Source organism: Alosa pseudoharengus, unplaced genomic scaffold (genome assembly GCF_046254945.1).
Source record: "Alosa pseudoharengus isolate Yale_2024_CS ecotype anadromous, Long Island Sound unplaced genomic scaffold, YU_APseudo_1.1 YU_APseudo_1.1_scf_7, whole genome shotgun sequence".
Lineage (NCBI taxonomy): Eukaryota > Metazoa > Chordata > Actinopteri > Clupeiformes > Clupeidae > Alosa > Alosa pseudoharengus.
Window position 1 is genome coordinate 29,558,934 of NW_027468859.1, and position 22,020 is coordinate 29,580,953.

The 22,020-nt window shown below is 42.1% G+C and overlaps 2 protein-coding genes across 2 annotated transcripts in view; both read right to left on the reverse strand.

Moving 5' to 3' along the window:
• Positions 1-11,870, reverse strand: part of enpp1 (ectonucleotide pyrophosphatase/phosphodiesterase 1) — a 47,801-nt gene extending 35,931 nt beyond the window's left edge. Inside the window, exons 1-4 of the mRNA XM_076273338.1 lie at positions 11,647-11,870; positions 5,269-5,344; positions 4,813-4,935; positions 277-402 (exon numbers count right to left, since the gene is read on the reverse strand). Coding sequence (XP_076129453.1) covers positions 277-402; positions 4,813-4,935; positions 5,269-5,344; positions 11,647-11,778 — 457 coding nt within the window. The 5' untranslated portion in view covers positions 11,779-11,870. The remainder of the gene's footprint in view (positions 1-276; positions 403-4,812; positions 4,936-5,268; positions 5,345-11,646) is intronic.
• Positions 11,871-16,832: 4,962 nt separating this feature from the next.
• Positions 16,833-18,400, reverse strand: LOC143110230 (acyl-coenzyme A thioesterase 1-like). The gene is made up of 2 exons (XM_076273119.1): positions 18,092-18,400; positions 16,833-17,444 (listed from the first exon to the last, which is right to left on the reverse strand). The coding sequence occupies exons 1-2, from the start codon at positions 18,194-18,196 to the stop codon at positions 16,833-16,835; spliced, it is 717 nt and encodes a 238-aa protein (XP_076129234.1). The 5' UTR covers positions 18,197-18,400.
• Positions 18,401-22,020: the final 3,620 nt, after the last annotated feature.

Consider the following 22,020-nt stretch of genomic DNA (forward strand, 5'->3'; position numbering starts at 1 on the left):
CTCTGTCAGAGCCTCAAACTAAATATTAATGTGCCCATGATCGTAAGCACATTCTTCATTCTAAAAAGGATGTTTAGGCTACAACGACGGCCAGTGATGATATCAGAATTAAGCCAGTAATACAAAACCACAAGTTACATAACAGTGTAGTGCAGTTACAGTAAAATAATCCCTTGTGGAGACTTACCAAAAAAAACCCCATACTATTAGGACCCTTCTGAGAACTACAATAAGTACTCATGGGTAGCGCGATGTGTATGCTATGGCTCCCCTTACCTGAGCATATGCTGATGTAGTTGGCACAGCAGTTGCCGTGTTTCACACAGTCGGGGGAGCAGGAGCAGAGACTCTGGGCCAGCGGCTTCTCGCCGCAGCGGAATTTATTGCACGTCCAGGAGATTACTAGGGAGAGGGCGGGCGGGGGTTGGGGGGGGTGGGTGGTAGAGGAGAGGCAAAGGGAAAAACATGAGATTTAGAGTGAGCTAGGAATAATAATAATAATAATAATAATAATAATAATAATAATAATAATAACAGCTTTATTGTCCACAAGAGTGGAAATTTGTCTTTGACTCCACAGGTGGGTTTCTAAAATACAGACACAATAAATAGACAATACATACATACAAATAGACAATACATACAACAAACAAATAACAGTCACCCTTAAAAACAACAATAAATAACACTTTCACAACAGACCGGTGTCAAGAAGATGAATATGGATATCTTGCATGGACTATTGTGAATTGAGTAGTGATATTGCACTTGGTATGAATGACTTTTTGTAAAAGTTTTTGGTTGCTATTGCAGCTGTGTACCTCCTTCCTGATGGCAATTTCCTGAATTCTGTAAACAGAGGATGCACTGGGTCAGACACAATGTGCTGGGCCTTACGTCTCATGTGTGTAGTATGTATGTCTGCCAAATTGTCTCTGGCCTTTACCCACTATTTTACTGCCCAGCTTAAAAATTCTGGATAGCTTGTTTCTGTTCTTAACCCCCAGGTTTCCAAACCAAGTATACATATCAAATGTCAGCACACTCTCAATCAGACTCCTATCACAAGATCACAAGAGAGCGAGATGTGAAAGGTGAGGGAGTGGGAGGTAGGGGAGGACTGACAGTAAGAGAGGGGAGTATTTAAGTGTTGGAGAGAGGGAGAGAGAGAGAGAGAGGGAGAGAGGGAGAGAGAGAGAGAGAGAGAGAGAGAGAGGGAGAGAGAGAGAGAGAGAGAGAGAGAGAGAGGGAAAGAGACAGAGAGAGAGAGAGAGAGGGAAAGAGACAGAGAGAGGGAGAGAGAGAGAGAGAGAGAGGGAAAGAGACAGAGAGAGAGAGAGAGAGAGAGATGACTCCAGAGTTATCCAAGGACAACATTTCCCTATTACAGTAAGCCAACATTCCTGTGGTTAGTGTCATATCTTTGATACCATCCAAAACAAACATAGCTTTGAAGTGATAATACTTGTAAACAGGTAAATACCTGTTTTATGCTCCTGTTAATCTGGAGCTAATACATGCCTTTCACTCTGTGCCTCATGACAGGGAGATTTGGAAAGAGTTTGTGCTTTTAGCTTCTTGGAGACTGCATATCACCAGTCCTCCCATAACAATGCTGCCGCCTGCTATCAAACCCAATTAAAAGCTTCACTTTCCATGCTGCCCTGCTCAGAGCCTCTGCTGCTGCCCACACAATGACCGCTTTGGGCTCACAATGACGCCACTGTCCCCTGGTACGTTTTTGTGATTCAGAATCTGCTCCAAAAATAGGCTACACATGACAGTGCGTTGTCTCATGACGTATAAAGATTGGACCTGTGGTCTAGTGAGCCGGGTCCAAAAGTTCCATTTAATGCATGGAAGAATTATGATCTCACTCGGTTGTTTTTTTTTTGGCGAACTTGGGGGGAAAAGGTTCACAAAGCTCCTCTTTATTGTGAACTGGAGCAAGAGAGAGGGTGCAACGTGCTCGGTGCCACCCAGGGCGACTCGCGTTCCGACCACTGACAGTCTGGAGCGCACGACCACCTCCGTCCCGAGAAAAGCAAACAGACCGTCAAAGCCCACGCCAAGTTTCCCAGATGCGTCCGTGTACACTACGCACCTCAGAATAACAACCCACACTGTTAGTCTTGACCAAAATGGACCCGATGCCAGGGGCACTGGACACGACCACAAGTTATTTTTTTAACATTAAAGTCCAAAAAAATACCGGAGACTTTTTTTAGCGACTTTCACGACGTTCCACAGCCTCCTCCCATCTGCGCGTGCGGTGCGGATGAGTAACGTCTGCTATGTCCTCAGCCTAGTGAGTAGTACATCAGACATCTGTGTGTCTCTGTGACTGAAGCCTTCTCTCATAATCTCTCTCTCTCTCTCTCTCTCTCTCTCTCTCTGTGTGTGTGTGTGTGTGTGTGTTTGTGTGTGTGTGTGTCTGAGGGTGGGGGAAGCAGGCAGGGGCCAGTCACAGACACAAATCAGCGCTGAGTCAGTCTCGGTGGCACCGCTTATGTGTGTGAGAGTGGGCAGTGAGCCTGGACATATGTGTGTGTGTGTGTGTGTGTGTGTGTGTGTGTGTGTGTGTGTGTGTGTGTGTGTGTGTGTGTGTGTGTGTGTGTGTGTGCGCGCTTGTGCGTGTGAATGAGTGAGAGACACTTGAATGAAGCGGAGAGTGTGAGAGTGAGTGGATAATAAGTGGCCTGTCTTCCACCCACAATATTACCATCCTGAGGCAGCCTGGATGGCACCGATAAGTGTGTGTGTGTGTGTGTGTGTGTGTGTGTGTGCGTGTGTGTGTGTGTGTGAATGCGTGTGAATGAGCATGAGCGTGTGTGTGTCCACTGTGATTTCCTCCACTAGCACAGTTCTTGCCGACAGTGCAGAAAAGTGGACCCCTCTGTCTGTCTGTATTCGTGTGTATATGTGTGCTGTTGCGTGTGTGAAGGAGGCGGGTGTGTGTGTGTGTGTGTGTGTGTGTGTGTGTGTGTGTGTGTGTGTGCGCTCTTGCGTGTGTGAAATATGTTCGAGAGCTTTGGCTCCAAAATGAGAGCAGAGAGGAAGAGGGCCATTTTAAGGTGTCTACTGCTTGCAGAAACCATCAGAACACTGACCCCACTCAATATACACATTTTCTTAAAGGAAAATTCCAGTATTTAGCACTTTGAGTCCCTTGTCCGGTTTGTTTTTGATGAACTAGAGTGGTGGACACCGAAATTTTGACGATTTGTCCTGTCTCGACTTTTCTGACTCGTTTTGAATCGCCTTTGACTGGAACAGAGTGGCTGCAACAGGCATGCACAAACATGTCCTAAAATAACCCTTAACGTTCGTTTTCAAAACTGTGCAACTCACCGAGTGGTTAGTGGTGTTCGTTGATTATTAAAATCAAATATATCGGCGCAATGTAGGATTTCCAGCCGTCTTATTTGCTATTGTGGAACTATTTTTTCAGACACCTCACAACCGCGTATAAACTTCCACTCAATATCAAAGTGCTAAATACCGGAATTTTCCTTTAAGAAATGCTCAACATTAAATACATCAATATAACACATTTAATCATTTAGCAGATGCTTTTTTCCAAAACAACTTACAAATGCCAATTGTATGACAAGGGCTATTGTCCTCAGAGCACAATGGCTCAAGGGCACAATGTTGGAACCCACAACTTTTCAGGCTGCTGCATGCTAGCCCAGCTCTTTAGCCACTATGCTACCACCGCCTCTGATACACAACGGAGCCTTATGTCCACTTATGTCCATATATCGCATTCATCTCCACCGCTTTTGCATGTTTTCTAAAAGCTTAAGGAAACAGATAAAATGAAGCAATGAATGAAACAGATCTATTCTTTCGCATACCAAAAAGAAATCACAAACCAGGCTTGAACTGAATATCTATTCTACATACATTAAACATACAGTAAATCTACATACAGTAAATCTTAACTACATATCAAAGTGCACAACCACACTGTGCACTGTACCGAAGCAAATCAGGAATAGGCCTACTGATAAAAATGTGAACTGATACAGTTTCAAATGCCTTTCTATAATCCCATTAGATATCAAACTCAACCACACACACACACACACACACACACACACACACACACACACGTAGGCACACTACCAAACCGCACATACAATCCCAGTCTGAATAGGGCACCACACCCGTTCCAGGCCGTTGCCCTCGGTGGCCGATGAGGCCCCAGTGGGCAGGGGAATTTTCTCCCGGTGGATTTTTAAGATGGTGAGTTCCGATGGCCACAGCAGGGGCCTGCCAGGTCTGCCAAGCCACCCCTGCATTCCGCTCCCATTCATTCCATGGGCCCCATTTACAGCTTATGGAGTGGGAGTCAGGTTACAGTCACTTGCAGGACTTTCCCTGATTTGTTATGTATGTGCCCTGAGAGAAGTTCTCGCAAGACTATAATCTAAAAAAGGTTACGCACACAGTATTTACTCGCCCCTGCACACATAACCTCTTCCTAACACTCTCACACACACAAACACACGCACACACACACAAACACACACACACATATATACACACACACCCGTACACACACACACACAAACACAGATTTTAACAGATTGAGTTAAGTTAAAAAATATTTGTAACAACCAACAGCCTGCTTTCCCTCTGTCTTGCCTTCTGGCCACGTTATACACACACTGCGAACCACACAGACACACACGATCCCCATGATGCAGCAGCGGCATGCAGGAGAAGCAGCATTGAGCCAGCGACCCATGAGGCATCATGGGAAATGCCTCTGTTTTTAGCGTTGCTATGGAAGAGGTCACTCACGGGGCTCCACGCAGACCTCTTTGTAGTCCAGGCAGCAGTTGCCCTCCTGTTGGCACTGCTGGTCACAGCGGCACGAGCCCGATCCGGACGGAGCATCACTGCAGCGGTTCTTACAGCTGTTATCTGTGGAGAGGGCACAGGAGATGGAGCCTGTCAGTGTCCTGCCAAGCGCTGCCAACACTGGAGGACATGCTCGGGAAAAGAACTGACAAAGAAAAAAAACACTAACTGACACTGAGACTTTAAATGGATGATACTGTAAGTGTGTCTACAATGGAAGTTATAAGGAATAAAAATCATTTAAAAACACTGAACACTGAAGTTTTACAGGTGTTGGACCATGAAGTTAAAAGTGCATAAGAAGTGAGAGAGACTGTCACAGAACCAAAAGAGATCTGGACGGGCGAAAGGTGAAGTGAAGGTGGAGGAGGAGTACTGCTCTATTTCGAGACTCACGGCTTTTACAGCAGGCAGACGACTTCAAGGCAAAAGCAATAGCAAGGATGGTGCTCAGTGTCAGGAGCAAGAACACCTGCAGAGAGAGAGAGAGAGAGAGAGAGAAAGAGAGAGTGGGGTAACAACATCAAATCTAAACCGTTGTGGTAACTGTTGTGGTTGGTTGTGCTTCTGCTTTTGTCTAGTCCAGTGTCATTTTTTAACTCGATCTAATATTACAAACGTCACTACATTTCATGTGAAGATCAACAATGCTGAAGTGCCTACTGCAGCCTTGTTCAGGAGAAATGAGAAGTAAGTTGAAAACAATACCAACTAGATTAATGTAAGATTAATAACACTTGTTTAGATAAGCAGTTTTTGCAGTGTAGGCTCCGTGCGTCTGAAAAACAGTGAGCTGATGGGTGCATGATTTGTGGCTGGGTGCGGCCAACCAGTTTTCTCTCCTCAGTGTTGACGGCAGGAGGTGAACGGGTGAACGATGACCTTTCATGGGAGTGCTCTTGGTAGAGTGCTTGAAGCTTTGTTTGGGTCCCTGAAAAAAGGCTTCTAGAATATCATGGGGTTCAGTTGTCTTCTAGAACATCATGGGGTTCAGTTGGCTTCCAGAACATCATGGGGTTCAGTTGGCTCTCTTCTTTTGGGAATCGGAACATTTTAATTTTGGAAATGGCATTTGTTCCGGACGTGAGGTTGCATCCCACAGCACAACAACCCGAGCCCAACTTCCTTCTGTTCATTAGGCTTAATTGTATTAATTGTATTCTTAATTGTGTTTGTTGCAGGTGCCATTGTTGCCGGTGGTACAGTAAAAGATACACAAACCCAAAATAGAGCGGAAGTCAATTTAGGGCCAGACGCATTACCGTAGCAACGCCCGAACGCTCCATGAAACCGTCTATAGTCTATGGGTCCAGCACCCCAGATGAGGGAACACTGCTGATAAGAGGACAATGGTCATAACAGTGTGGGGTATGAAGCCACATCCTTAAGAAGACAGACACGGGGGCAAACCAGGCTATTGTGCTGACTGCTGAGCATGTGCTTGTCTTGTTCCAGTGGTGAATGATTTACGGGAAAAGAGCTTAAGACAGATTGAACAACACCATGTCTCCTCCTGAACCTCAAACCAAAACACGCTGTGTTTTCCCATACCATTGTCTGGGTCTAGATTGGCTGTCCACGTTAAATGAAAATGACTTTAAAGCTACAGAGGGGCCCCTTAATGGGAGGCACATGTGTCCTGCGTTACGCTCATTAGCCAATGAGCACATGTGTCCTGCTCATTAGCCAAAATAGCTGCGTACGGCCGGCCATTTCTCTGTCTAAGAAGTCCACAAACGGAGAAAAGACAGTCATCAACACCAAGAATTTTTGAAGACTTTATGAATAAAATTACCTATTCACACATCACAATCAATGTGGATCAACTTACTGTAATGTAAACCATTGCTCTCTATGTCTCTACAGTACAGCATGCCTTCGGTTATCTGCCCTGAGCCCAGACAGAGCACTTCAACACGAGAACTACCCAGTTACTTGTGTAAGCAACAAGGAGGGTGGTGTCAGGGCTACTAAGAACAAACGCATCCTCTTCTCACATCGTCTGACTGGAGCTTGTTTGCCAGACTGCTTTCTCTGGTTTCCACTTAAGGTATTGCACGCTCTCAACTGTAAGTCTTTTGAAATACAGTACACCAGGGCATTTGTTATGAACACCAAATCATCCAGCCCTCCCTACAAGGGACTCCTCACAAGCTACTTCCACAAATTAAGTCATTTATCACAGTTACGAAATCCCCAATTTCCTGCCCTATGAAAAGCTGCTATTGTCCACTGTACTCTCAGACTGTACTCTCAGATCTACCAGTCAACCCAATACTTATGTAACTCTACTAAAGTTGGACTAAGATAAATAACTACTGACCATCCCAAGACATGGCGGAGAGTGTGGTTACTTCCTAGATAAATGTTTAGCTTTAAATATAATCTATATATGAGCCATGGAGTGGCTGTTTTGTGGCTGTTTATGTTCCCACAGTGACCGCTCTCTCCCTTCCTCTCACTCCTCCAAATCTCCTGCCACCACCAGGTGTTCTCACAGGATCTGGCTGCTGTGTTTCTCAGCATCTGTAACATCTGAAGCCTCACAGGAACAGGAACTCTTCAATACACACAGTGCTCTCAACAATTATTGCCACTCCTGGTAAAATTGAGTAAAAAGAGGTGTTAAAAATCACCCTTTGGCAATTTATCTTCATATCTTGGTGTCACCATATGTTTTCATTGTGAGATTACTCTAAATCATTTTTTTATACCTGGTTTTAGTCAACTTTACCAGGAGTGCCACTAATTTGGAAGGGCACTGTATGGCTCTGAAGCTTAGGTTGCCCCTCTGGGAACCATTTCAGTTCTTTCCAATCAGAGCTTAAAAGGCACTTTGCACTCATGAACTCTTAGCTCTCTCACAGTATACTGTATATACTGTATGTCACTTATCCGTATCTATCATGACCCCCCCCCCCCCCACACACACACACACACACACACATACACACATACACAGACACACACACAGACACACACACACAAAACAGTATGCACTACTAGAAGCACTGTGCCAGTTCTGTTTCACCAAGGAATGCTAAATATCACACTTATCACAGAGTTTGACATAGTGGGCTTTGCAAATTCCTATTCCATCATGTTATTTGTCTTTTTGCTTTTTGCTGTTACGTTATGTGTTCCTGTGGTGAAAACATACTGCAAGTAGCCTCAGGACAGACGCACGCCACTCTATCTACTGCAATTATGGCTATGATCATAAACTATGAGTGGTGCGCAGTGGGCTGTACCATGAATGGTGTAAACAAAACAAAAGCATAACAGTATGTATAACTAATCCATAAAAACATATACTACAACTTAGAGTGTTTAAAATGGGACTGCACTAAAAGACACGGTTTCAAAATACAGTGCTGAACTGTAGAGACACACTGTTTCACACACCCTGGCAGCGTTGAGAGCTGGGCTGCTCTTTCTCCAGAAGTCACTTTCATAGGCAGTAACTGACGACTTAATGCAGCCTGCTTATCTCTGTGACTGAGGTTTGGCAAGGGGTACCCGCCGCATTAATTCCACTGTTACTAATCTTTCCACTCTCAGATACTTCAGCTATTTGCCCATGACACCCCGGCTGTGCTCCGGAGCACTAGGGGAGCTGCCACCCTTGTTCACCCAGGGTTAGGCCACGCGACATGGACCCAGGGCTTGTAATTAGCCTGGGAGGTTCAAAGGTGGAGGATCATGGGGCTTAGGAGCTAAATCTGCACATGGGCTGCACTAGAGGTGACAAGGCAGGGTGACGTGTGGGCATACATACCACAAGCTCCTTTCATCTCTGGGTTTCAGAGCCTCGACCAAGGAGGGTGTACGTGTACCGCGTACTTTCTCTCTGTACAGACGCGTGTGTGTGCGTGTGTGTCTGTATGTGTGTGTGTGATTGAGTCTATCTGTGGTGTTGTGTATGTGGTGGGTGTGTCTATCTGTGGTGTATGATTGAGTGTCCGTGTGTGTGTGTGTGTGTGTCTGTGTGTGTGTGTGTGTGTGTGTGCGCTCTTGTGTGTGTGTGTGTGTGTGTCTGTGTGAGTGTGAGTGTGTGTGTGTGTCTGTGTGAGTGTGAGTGTGTGTGTGTGTGTGTGAGTGTGAGTGTGTGTGTGTGTGTGCGTGTGTGCGTGTGTGTGCATGTGTGTGTGTGTGTTGAGATTGGGGGTCTCAAGCCTGGCAGAGATTACACCGCCCTAGCACAACTGAGACAGACCTCTTTAATTGTCATTGAAGAGATGGCTCAAAAAAGAGGGCAGGGATTCAGTTGGATGTCCGGAGGAAAAGCCTCCCTTGCTTATGAGACACAATGTATGGATGCTCCAGGAAGGCGCAGGGCCTGAGAGGATAAGAAGGAGCTTAGGCGCTTCACATTCCCAGGCAGGAGACCAGCAATGCAGGATGTACATGGGAAAACAGGCATGGGCGAGACACTGGTGGGGGAAACATGTTTTTCATCATCTTGGCACTCCAGAGCCTGTATGTGTGTGTGTGTGTGTGTGTGTGTGTGTGTGTGTGTGTGTGTGTGTGTGTGTGTGTGTGTGTGTGTGTGTGTGTGTGTAGTGAAGATAAAAAAGAAAAGGGCTTTTCCCAAACCATTTCAACATGCTGCATGCTTGTGACAACAACACAGAGATGATGTTTGTTAGCACACACAATCCCTCTCTCTTTTTTTTTCTCTCTCTCTCTCTCTCCCTCTCTCTCTTTCTTTCTCTCTCTTCTGCTAGAGTGTGTGTCTACTTGCAGTGTAAAAGCAAGTATCTCAAGGACACACACACACACACACACACAGAGAGGCTGGGGAGTGTCGAGATGATGAAAAACATGTAAGAAATGAAGTGTTTGGCTGTGGATAAGATAAACAGCTCTGAGATGTCTTTCATAATCGCACATCATAAAACATTCAAAGGAATCCCCCACTGTGTCATTAGGGAAAATTTGAATTTGGCAATGTGAACGATGTTTCACTTATATTGTCTAAACATTCAGTATACTCCTCTTGTCCTAAGCCTAAAAAAATTACCTGCCTTCACTAAACTGCCCAAAATAATACAGCTAAATCTATTTTGTATGAAGACACAACCTGTCATTTATCACAAACCTCAAATAAAGGGCCACTCACTTTAGACAAAGTCAGCAATTTCAAGCTGAAAAAAGATCATTTAGGGGGTTTTCTCAGCTGCTTAACATAGTGGCTTAACAAGCTTTAACTCAAATTGAAAGGCGAACATGCAGCAATAAAGGTGATTAGGCAACAAACTCTACAAGCGTAGCAACTCTGGCTGTCACCAGAGAGAAATCAAACTACACTTTGCAATCATATTGTGCGATTAGATTGCGGCTTCAGACAGCCTCCTAACTGATCTGAAATAGCTGAATATCACTTGCAGCCAGATTGAACATATACTGTACAGTATCCACAATGATTTACCCAACAATTACAGTATAACTCAGGCCATTTATTATCTATATTATCATAACCAAAGCCACATGCGCTATGTCTCAAAATAGTCAATCACACAATATTGATGTTGCTGACATATGCCATGCATCTGTTCTTTATGACACAAGAATACCCACTTCTATATATTGCACGGGTGGGCACGCATGTGGAGAGAGGTTTGCTCTGCAGTGCCTCAAAGAGAGAGATTGAGTTCCACTTCTTTAAAAAAAAAAAAAAAAAAGAATTAGTGGCCTCTCATGTTTCAGAACTGTGTGGGAAAGATTTGGCCTTTCATCCTAAAATGATGGTTGACACTGGTGATTAAACTATCCTTGCATAATCATTTTGTATTCTGTATATTTCACAGAAGTGAGTATTGACATGGTGCAATGCAATTGACAACTGAAGGCATAGGGCTTCTAGGCTAGAACAGGAACATCTTAAACATCACACAGACACACTGAACAAAAAGATGAATGCTTCAACATTCATCAAATGGTTTTATGTTCGAATGGACTGGCATCATTGATGAGCAATATGAACTCATCTGTCATCTAGACTTCCAAGTGTTTTACAAAATATACCATTTTCTCTTTCCTGAAAGAAGTGAGTTTAGCTATAAAGTTCTCTATATTTATTTTATGCTGGTCTCTAGACTTTATTCTTGCACTGTTGCACTGTTGGACTTACTCATTTGCACCATCACCATGACACTCACTCACACAGAGCACCTTACCTTACTATGCACAGAGAATCACAGGCTCAGTCCATGCCTCAGTGATTGCAAGCGCCTCATAAATAATCACCCACTATGTGGATACTGTTTTTAGACTTGATTTAGATTTTGTGTTATTTAGTATAATTTGTATTTTAGTATATTCTTTATCTTCTACTGTCCTTATTGAATTACTTTTTTCTGCTGTTAGTAAATGTGTGTGTGATGTCTGTATGCTACTGAGACCTTAAATTTCCCCTTGGGGATCAATAAAGTATCTATCTATCTATCTATCTATCTATCTATCTATCTATCTATCTATATATATATAAATGTATAGGCCTATACCATTAATTCGTTTACATTATAATCTACAATACACATCGTCCGCAATATATTACAATATCCAGATGCCCGCTATCTGCAGCCGTTTAGTGGTCTTCAATAGCATGTGGTGATAAAGCTACCGAATGTCCAACACCACCAGCGATTATGCCGCTAATTATAAACTAATTGTATACCTCTACCTAGATAACCTGTAGTCATCACAGAAGACAGACAGTGAAGGAGTGAAGTACGTTCAAAGATGAACAAATGTTAAAGGTCACTCACTTACCACGATAAGGATATTGCGTTTGTTTGCCAGACTGTTTTGGGCACTGTCAGCAGGTTTGGACTGGTTGTCGCCCCCAGCCCCGAGTAAGTTGACAGCATGTTGTGGGGGCTCCTCGTTTTTTTGAAGTTCCATAGTTCTGCACGAACCGGCATGAGAGTTATCCAAACTTCTACGATATACCAGAGACTTTGTAGTAGGTCTCTACTAGGGACCGCCTCTTTCTCTCGTTGACGTTTTCACAAGTGTAATGACTGCAACATGTGCTGTATTTCGTGCATGTGTGTGCGTGGCTGCGCGCGTACGCCCCACTACTGAATATTAGGTGCCCCGCGAGCATGGCGTTAAATACACGTTTGGGACTGTATTCCTGAGTGGCCATTTGATGTATGAGTTAATTCTTGTACAAATAGTCTACTTCATCTTGTGCCAATATTGTAAAGATTTGACATGACCCTTTTCTCAGGTCATTGGATTTTTTATAGGAATGTAGTGCGTCGACCTACAGTTTGGCACGGAGCAATATGTGGTTTTGCCGTTATGTTATGCAATAACAAGACAAATATGTAGGGATTTCAGCATAGTTGGTTAAGAGCATCTGCATAAGTAGGTGTGTTTTACATGCGTATGTCTATGTTTTGCCCCACATGTTTTGACAGAGCAGTTCTAGCGCCACTCGCTGGTTTATGCAAGCTGTCTGCTGGACCATTACAACCACTTACACGCATTTTCAAAGCTCTGTCTTTTTTCAACTCTGTACATACGTTTTATGTATATTTTCATTCAAGAGTGAAAGTATTCTGCAGAGATAAGTTGAAATATACACAGGAAACATGTAAGCAATACTGAAACCAAAACTATGTATTTTTCCAAATAACGGTTGTGAATAGTATTGTACAGCACACAAGAAAAAGAGAAAGCAAGATACAACAACCACCATGTAGTTGGACAAAAATCTAATATTTTTGAAAGAGCTGTGTCAGTGAGTGTGAGGCACCGATGAATAAGTGTGCCATTTTGATAGGTTGGAATGAAAGGAAAGGAGATGAAGAAAATCAAGTTATGTACTGTAAGATTTTGTGTGTTAGTGTCAAAGGCTAAGAATTGGTTTATGATTTTTCAGATTCCGTATGGGGTTATGAGGTTTGAGCGACAAGTTGACATGTTGTGATTGTGACATGTAAAGATTTGTGGGGTTACACTTTACTTGACAGTATCAACATAAGAGTGACATGACACTGTCATGAATGTGTCATAAACAAGTCATAAATGTTTATGACATAACGCTTCTGTTATTAAGTGACATCCGGTTTTTGTCATAACAAGTTAGGTTTAGGGTTAAGGTTAGAGTTAGGGTTAGGATGTTTCATGACTGTCATGTGTTCATGACATTGTCATGTCACTCTTATGTCGATACTGTCAAGTAAAGTGTTACCGATTTGTGTGTGTAAGTTTGAAAAAAACTGTAATGTCTCTCATAGAGGAATTTACCAACAGTGATCACAAGATGGCATAGTAGTGTCAGGAATAGTGACTGGAAGGAACCTCTTCACCCTAGAGTTATTTTACTGTACTTGTCATATGTTTAACACATAACCAAGAGAACTATCTGTATTTACGTATTTAATATATGGCCTAATCATGAACAAATTGAAAATATCATGAATGAAAATATAAACATGACACAAAATTATTTCTCTCACATTTTGCCCTCAAATGTGTTAAAAACCATTAGTGACTACTTTCTCTGAAAATCTACTCCAGACAGGAGGCATATTGACAGATGTTGATTTAAAAGCAAGCTTATGACATAGATGTGCGTTGGACTGTTCACAGTGAAGGGCCATACTAAAATGAGCAAATCTATCTTACAACACAGTGCCACTGATGTCAAAGTTTAGAGGAGTGTGCAACTGGCATGTGTCCACCAGGACAGTGAAGTGATTAATTATTACTAATATGGATTTTTTTTTTTTTACGGAACTCCAAGATGGGAGCGAAAATTTATTTTTTTGTATGAGAATGAGTATAAGAAGAGTGATGGTGAACTAACACCAAAAGAGACAATGTGTGGCGAAGCAGTGTTTTTTCTGCAACCTGCAAAGGGGGAAGGGGGTTGAGACCTACCATGTTGCCTGCATCATTACAGGAAAATCTATTCCCTTATGTTGTGTTTCTGTCTATTTAGTGGTAAAGTGGCCACTTTGGAAGACAAAGTGAAAGGGAGAATTAATATGCAAGTCCACTGCAGTCCATTAACTGTTAGTGGAGTCAATGCTAATAGCAATGCTATAGTCAATGCTAATAGCAATGTCTTAGTGTGACCTAGTGCTATCACCAAGTGAACCAAGAGTAAAACCAATTGTACCATTATTTTTCAGTGTTATTTCAAAAAATTTAATTTCAAAAGAAATCATTGAATAGTGTATATAGTCTTGTTTTCTAAGTTGATAGAAAAGCGTCTTTTTGCTCTGGCCCTTGTCATAATTGACATACAGTATGTAAGATGCTTTGGATAAAAGTGTCAGCCAAACGAAGAAGTATAGGCCTATACTATATACTTTATATATAAGAAGTATAAAGTATAAGTATATAAGAAGTATAACGTATTTATAAGAAGTATAAAGTATATAAGAAGTATAAAGTATAAGTACAGTATATCCAGTACCTTTGTAACAGGTGGTTTCCCCACTGTTTTGCTAGCATTGTGGAAAAAATCTATTTAACATTCGGAGAGTTCTTCACACACAACATGAAGTATATTACAAAAATTAACAAAATGTTTCTACATCAGGAAGTAAAACTAGACCTACTTAGACTGCAGTCAGTCAGCTCAATTGTGGGTGTCTCCCAGCCAATCATAGCTAATGATTTGGGTTGTGTCATAATGGCAGTCACATGGGTCTGCGCTGAGGCTGAGAGGCTGAAGTGGACTCAGTGGACAACATTACGGACCCAGCATGGTGCCCACTGCTCTCAGGCCCTTACCAGTCCTCCACCAGGGAGAGAGAGAGATGGAGTGGGAGAGGGAGAGAGAGATGGAGTGGGAGAGGGAAATGGAGTGGGAAAGAGAGAGAGAGAGAGAGAGAGAGAGAGCAGTAGTGTGCAGGATGGAGGGAAAAGCTGAGATGGAGATAGAGAGTGAGAATTTGTGTTTGTATGTGTGTTATTCGGCCCATAGTGTTCATGATATTGCATGTGTTTAAAGCAGGGCTTTGAACTGGTTCAAGGAACGAAAACGAAAACCGGGAACTTTTTGTATTTTACAGGGAACAGGAACGAAACCGGAAACGTTATTATTTTTTATGTTCTGGAACAGGAACACTTATTTAAAAATAATGGTAACCGGTTAATACCGGTTTTATTTCGCTCCTCAAAGTTTTCGTTGCCTAATTAATAAAAAAAAAAAAGTAATTATTTTCCTGCGCACGTTACCATGACAGCTGAGGTTCACTTCCTGTGTGACATCACATCAGACATTCGCTGACTGAATTGACCTCTCCAGAATAAGTCCCGCCTCCGTAACTTCCGTATCCATCCAACTTCCGGGCGTGGATTGTCTATGAGAAATAACATGGCGTTTCGAAATATCATACCGGTAAAACATCTGTAGGTAGCGAAGTTGAAAAAGCTGGTGGGCAGATTGGCCTACACACTTCTGCCATATAGTTTCCACTGGATTTTTTGATTGTCGGTGCCGTTTAAGTAGTATACTATAGACTATACTACTTAAACGGCACCGAAAATCAAAAAATCCAGTGGAAACTAGATGGCAGAAGTGTGTAGGCCAATCTGCCCAGCAGCTTTTTCTACTTTGTCACCTACAGAGTTTGACAGGTACGATCTTTCAAAACGCCATGTTATTTCCCATAGACAATCCACGCCCGGAAGTTGGATGGATACGGAAGCTAGGAGGCGGGATATATTCTGGAGAGGTCTATGCCAGACCGAACTTCCCGTGGGGCGGGACTAAGTTCGGAATGGCACCCAGGCTATGAACATACAATATGGCAGTGGTTCTCAAAGTGTGGGGCGCCCCACTAGTGGGGAATAGAGACATGACAGGTGGGGCACGAGGAACAGGAGGTCTATTCGCTCATTAGCTCAGATCAGTGACTACCAGAGGAAACGCGGGGTAGAAAACTCAAACAAGTAATGTTAGACTAGCTGTGTTACAGTTTGTCGTTGCAACGAGCTTCACAGGAGCTCCATGCGCTTTTGTAGGCTACACGCAGTCTCAAAAACACTTCACTTTTCTTGTCACTGTACGAGGTCATTTATTTTATATAGCGATAATTTAGATACACTTATGGGGTGGGTGCAATTGCGTTTTCGAAAGAATCTCCCGTCTTGATTTTGTACAGAAATTAATATTAAGTGACACGTAAAAGGGCGGAAAAAAAGGTCACCTTATATAGAAGGCTAAGATATAAGGTCTGGAATTTAATTTAATATTGCTGTAATGGTAGGATAACTACATAGTTTACACAATAATTACACTGTGTTATAAATATTGTATATCAATGCATTTATTGACTGTCAATTACCCAAAATCGTGGCTCTGTCTATTGAACAGTAGCCTATTTAATGCATTCTAATCCATTGTCAATCACTTCCGGGAACTAGTTGAGGTTTACACAAACCACGTGACCAACGGAATTTTGAACACCCATTGTCGCAACTCTACCTTTATATGGCTCTGACTGAATGGAGAGAGAGCGGTGGATTACAAACATGGAGGTATTACAAACTCTCCACTCCACATTTTAAATAAGAGGTAAATTACGATCCATCGTTAATTAAAACGCTCATTCCAAACACAATAACAATAGCTATATTTGTCGACTCCACGTTAATGATGGACTAGCGAACATTTGGCTAAATGGCGCCAACACCTCTGTTTGCCTAATGCACAGATGGCTTGTTACGGTATGAGTAGGCCTACTGGATGGCCTTTCCCCCCGACAGTTGGAATTTGTTGTTGCCCGAGTGGCATAACCACGTGTCTTAATAATGTCGTTACGTTTGTGTGGACATTTTCTCTTTTAACAATAAACTACACATTTGAAATAATTGTAGGCCTATTTAATTATTATTATTATTAATAATAATATAATGATTATTATTTAATAATGGTTGTAATATTATTACATTTGGTTTAAGCTGGATGAGAAAGATGTGACATAATTCTATAGCATTAAACAGCTAACAGGAACGAAATTAACCGTTCCGGGAACAGTATTTTTTTGTTCTAAAACACTCTTCCATAGATCAACCTGGGCCTCAGCATGAGCCTTGGGCTCCCCTCCAAATGCCACCACAGCGCCTGCTGCTGGATGGAAACTGGAGGGGCAGTGGGGCATGTAGGGAACATCCAGGAAGTGACCTGCCTTCGGGTACCGCACCAGCTCATAGTTGTCTTTCCCGTGGTCCCGGAGTCGTTGAGCAGCCTGTTCACTGAATAAAAGACTGTTCCAGTTCCTGTCGTCTTCAGCGGCCACAAACAGGAAGTGGCAGCTGGCACGCTCAATGGGAATCACAGAGTTCCGGTTCTCTTCCAGCATAGGATCTGGAACTCCGTCCCTTGGATCCAGAAGTCCATCCTTTCTGAGGATTATTTTGCCCCTGTCGACGTTGAGAGGGGGGATCACCGTGCCTTTGTAATGCATGGGAAAGGAAGTGGCAGCATTACATCCATTGATGGAGACAGTTGCAGAGATCCCAGGAAGCAATGCTGACATTGCAAGTGCTAGTTCCCCACCCTTGGAGATGGAGAGGATCCCTATGCCTGGTCCTTTTACCTGAGATATTTTTTTATTAAAGAAACGATTGAGAGAAATTACATGCAGTTGAAATGAAGAACATTGTTATGCCATTGATAGAAATCTTCTGCAAAACAAAAACATTTTGACTGTTAGAACCATTTCTGTGCAATAATTGAATATGTTTATGAAAAATATATTTTGCAGAAATGTACGTTCATTTTCTAATATGTAGACGCAAGTTTTTGTAGGCTTGTTTAGAGATAGAAAAAATAACATGAATATGTAAGCTCGGCTAAATATTTAAATAGTTTGTGTGATGCAGAAGCCCTGGACCATAGAGCATCACAGTCTTTTGACCGTCACATTTCATTTTAAAATGTATTTGAATTTAAGTTTTAAATTGTATCATCTCAGTTGACATTATATAAAGAATCAGAATCAGAAATATTGGATTTAAGACTTTATTTTTTGATTTGTGTCACATGTGAAAGAAGTTTGAGGTCCTAAGCTAGTGAGTCAGCTTGTTGCACTCACATTGACCTTTAACACTGTATTATCTGGAAAAGCTTTAGATTGATATTTTTGTTCACTTTCTTTCAATGTCTTTGGAAAGATGCACACTGTGATAAACAAGAGCGTTGTTAAATGAAAAATGTTAGATTCAGCATCCTTCCGACACTAACCTTGGGGTGAGTCTGCAAGAATGCCACGGCTTCCTCCAAGTACTCCAAGTCAAGCTTCCTCAAAACTTTGGGCAAATCCTGATAACCATGATATGCCAAAGCCATGACCACATAACCTTTATTGGCTAATAGGCTTGCTCGTAATTCTGTCAAAGCGCCACCTAAGTGGGGTATGTCCAGAATGGCAGGGAACGGACCAGGTCCTGTGAAAAGAAAGACTTGTCAGTTAGGCTAAATCATGCACAAGGCGCTGGTTTTAATATACGAGATTCTGTAAAAATAGGAAATAACATGAATTCAACAGCTTTTGACAATTTTTGGATGAAATATTCCTCCCTGATATACAACCCGAAAAAGTTGGGACGCTTTGTAAAATATGAATAAAAAAAGAATGCTATGATTTACAAATCATGTCAACCCAATATTTATTTGAGAATAGTTCAAAGGCAACATATCAACTGTTGAAGGAGATAAATTGTATTGATTTTTGGGGAAAATATGTTCATTTTTAATTAAATGCCAGCAACATGTCTTAAAAAAGTTGGGACAGGGTCATTTTTACCACTGTGTTGCTTCACCACTTCATTTAACAAAATTATATGAATGTTTAGGAACTGAGACCAGACCAATTGCTAGAGTTTTGAGAATGAAATGTGGTCCCATTCCTGCCCGATATAGGATCAACAATCTGGGGACTTTTTAAATCATGTTTTACTGTACATTCCATCATGCACCCATAAACAGGTCTGGACTGCAGACAGGCCATTTTAGCACTCAGGCTACTTTAAATATGTGCAGAATTATGTTTTATGTATTATTTTTTTTATTATTATTATTTTCTTCAAATATTCAAATTCTTCCCTGAAAAGACGTTGTCTGGATGACAGTATACAGTACAGTATGTTCCTTAAAACCTGTGTTCATCATTCACTGAACACCTAATGCCATAGGCACTAATGCAGTATGTTCCTTAAAACCTGTGTTCATCATTCACTGAACACCTAATGCCATAGGCACTAATGCACCTCCACACCATCATGGATGCTGGGTTTTGAACAAAGCATTATAACAAGTTGGATAGTTGAATAGTCCCTTTCCTCTTTAGCCCAGATAGGACTCTATGATTTAGTAAAATGTAGAAAATGTAAAGCCATGTTGGATGTTGTCTTTTTTTCTTATTGGGGGGTTTTGGGGTATTGTCGTCTGTGGTATAACCAAGCAATAAACCGAACTGACCTGTATTGGCATAATGGAATTACACAATGGAATTATTATTGAAAAAAAAAATGGGGGGATTGTCGTCCGCGTGGCACCAGCAGGCCTCAAACCGAATGACCTATTGACCTGTATTGGCACAATGCAATTACACTGTCAATGCAAAAGTTGTTAGGCTAAGAAAACTAAAAAAATTCTATCTCCCATATTGGTGTCATCTGTTCATCAGAGGTAGGTGAACCGCATTCTGAAAAAACATTGGGGGGATTGTCGTCCGCGTGGCACCAGCAGGCCTCAAAGCGAATGACCTTTTGAACTGTATTGGCACAATGCAATTACACTGTCAATGCAAAAGTTGTTAGGCTAAGAAAACTAAAAAATGTCTATCTCCCATATCGGTGTCATCTATTCATCAGAGGGAGGGGAACCGCATTCTGAAAAAAAATTGGGGGGATTGTCGTCTGCGTGGCACCAGCAGGCCTCAAACCGAATGACCTTTTGAACTGTATTGGCACAATGCAATTACACTGTCAATGCAAAAGTTGTTAGGCTAAGAAAACTAAAAAATGTCTATCTCCCATATCGGTGTCATCTGTTCATCAGAGGTAGGTGAACCGCATTCTGAAAAAACATTGGGGGGATTGTCGTCCGCGTGACACCAGCAGGCCTCAAACCGAATGACCTATTGACCTGTATTGGCACAATGCAATTACACTGTCAATGCAAAAGTTGTTAGGCTAAAAAAACTAAAAAATGTCTATCTCCCATATCGGTGTCATCTGTTCATCAGAGGTAGGTGAACCGCATTCTGAAAAAAAAATGGGGGGAATATCGTCCGCGTGGCACCAGCAGGCCTCAAAGCGAATGACCTATTGACATATTTGTGACCGATGTTGACCAACAAAAGTTCTTAAATCATACACAAACCATTAAAACATCCATATTTTCATTGATTGTGATACACAGAGGTGTGTTGTGCTGAAATAAACCCAATTTCACTTATCTTAGATGCTGTGGGAATTTTGATGGACAAAAAAGCTTCAGAAACCGCCATTTAGAGAGCATATTTTTGACAAATGTTGATCAACAAAAGTTCTTAAATCATACTCAAACCATCAAAACATCCATAGTTTGATTGATTATGATACACAGAGGTGTGCTGTGCTGAAATAAACACAATTTCACTTATCTTAGATGCTGTGGGAATTTTGATGGACAAAAAAGCTTCAGAAACCGCCGTTTAGAGAGCATATTTTTGACAAATGTTGATCAACAAAAGTTCTTATGACCTATTTGTCACGAATCGTCCAGGACCTTCCAGATCCTGAGCCATGTTTTCCTGTACCTACCTGGCTGGCGGCACTTTTAGGTGCTCCATTCCCAGGTGGTCAACTCCATGCCATGTTTTGCTGCTGACTTACTGCATCTCCTGTCTCCCTGCTCTGCTGCTCAGCACACCTGTGTCTGATTACTTAATCAGGCACAGTATTTAGGCTGGGCTCTTGGAATCCTTCAGTGCGGAGTTATCTTGCTATGTCATCTGGATGTTACTGCTGCTCTGCTACTCTTTACTTGTGGAAATACGTTTTGACCTTTTTGGACTGAACTTTGTTACTGAACTTTGGACTGATCGATCTCTGACCACGATTTTGGATTACTGTTTTTGGATTGTTTGCCCTGGACCTTGTGTGTTGTGCTCACTCATTGACTTTCAATTGTGCTCTGCCATTGCCTGCTGTTGCTTGAAGCGGTTCTTGTTTTTTCACTGAACATTAAATTACAGTTTAACCCGTTACCATTTTTGCTTGTGTCCTACTTCGGGGTCCAACCAGTACCTCTGGCCTACTGGCCGTAACAGATAACTCCGCCACCATGGACCCAACGGACCAATCAGACATGGATTTTGTCAAGACTGCTATTGAGAAACAAGGTTCTTTCCTGAGTTACCATCAACAGGAGCTTACTCAGATCCGCCAAGGCCTCGCCACGTTTGAGCAGACCTTGCTGGGTCTTACTGCCCAGATCCAGACTCTCCAACAACCCACTCCAGCGGCTCCAGCTGAACCAGTGCCTCTCCAGGTAGATCCACCTGTGCCTCCTGCACGTGAGCCTCGTGTAGCGCCCCTTTGCTATGCTGGCAATTAATAGGGGTAGCTATCCTGAATTCTTTTAAAGTATTAAATAAACTAAAATGTTTAACTTTAATTGTCTGTCTTGTTTGTATTTATTTACTTTTGGGTTTTAATGAATCATAAGCAATGTTAATCTAAGTGATTAATCATCCATTCACCTTTAAATTAAATATATCCCCTTAGCTTAATAATCACACACTTATATGCAAAAATAACTATTTACTATATTTACACATTAATATACATGACACACATTCAACAATAAATTGCTTCAACAATGTAAACTGTTCCCATCAAATAATCACATTCACATGCAATTTGTACCTTTTAACTCAAATATTCAATACTATGGCCAATATAAAACTTAAGCCGGCAATACCCTTTAAATGCATAAACCAAACTTAAATGTTCACCGTTGCAGGCCTGATAGTCGCTCGGGTGCGTTGTAGCCTACAAACACAAAATGGCTGCTTCACCACGAGTGGCTAAATAAAAAGTGGTACCTCTGAGATTAAGCAGTGGGTCACGCATGCAGGGCGTGCGCAGGAGAATAGCGAGGATCTTTCGCAGCAGTTGTCATCC

What these genes read in the sequence shown, in the direction of transcription:
- LOC143110230 (XM_076273119.1), bottom strand. Translation starts at nt 18,196, where the DNA reads ATGGCTTTGGCATATCATGGTTATCAGGATTTGCCCAAAGTTTTGAGG. An exon ending in TCTTGCAGACTCACCCCAAG is followed by an intron (nt 17,445 to 18,091) that starts GTTAGTGTCGGA and finishes AAAATATCTCAG; the next exon opens with GTAAAAGGACCAGGCATAGG.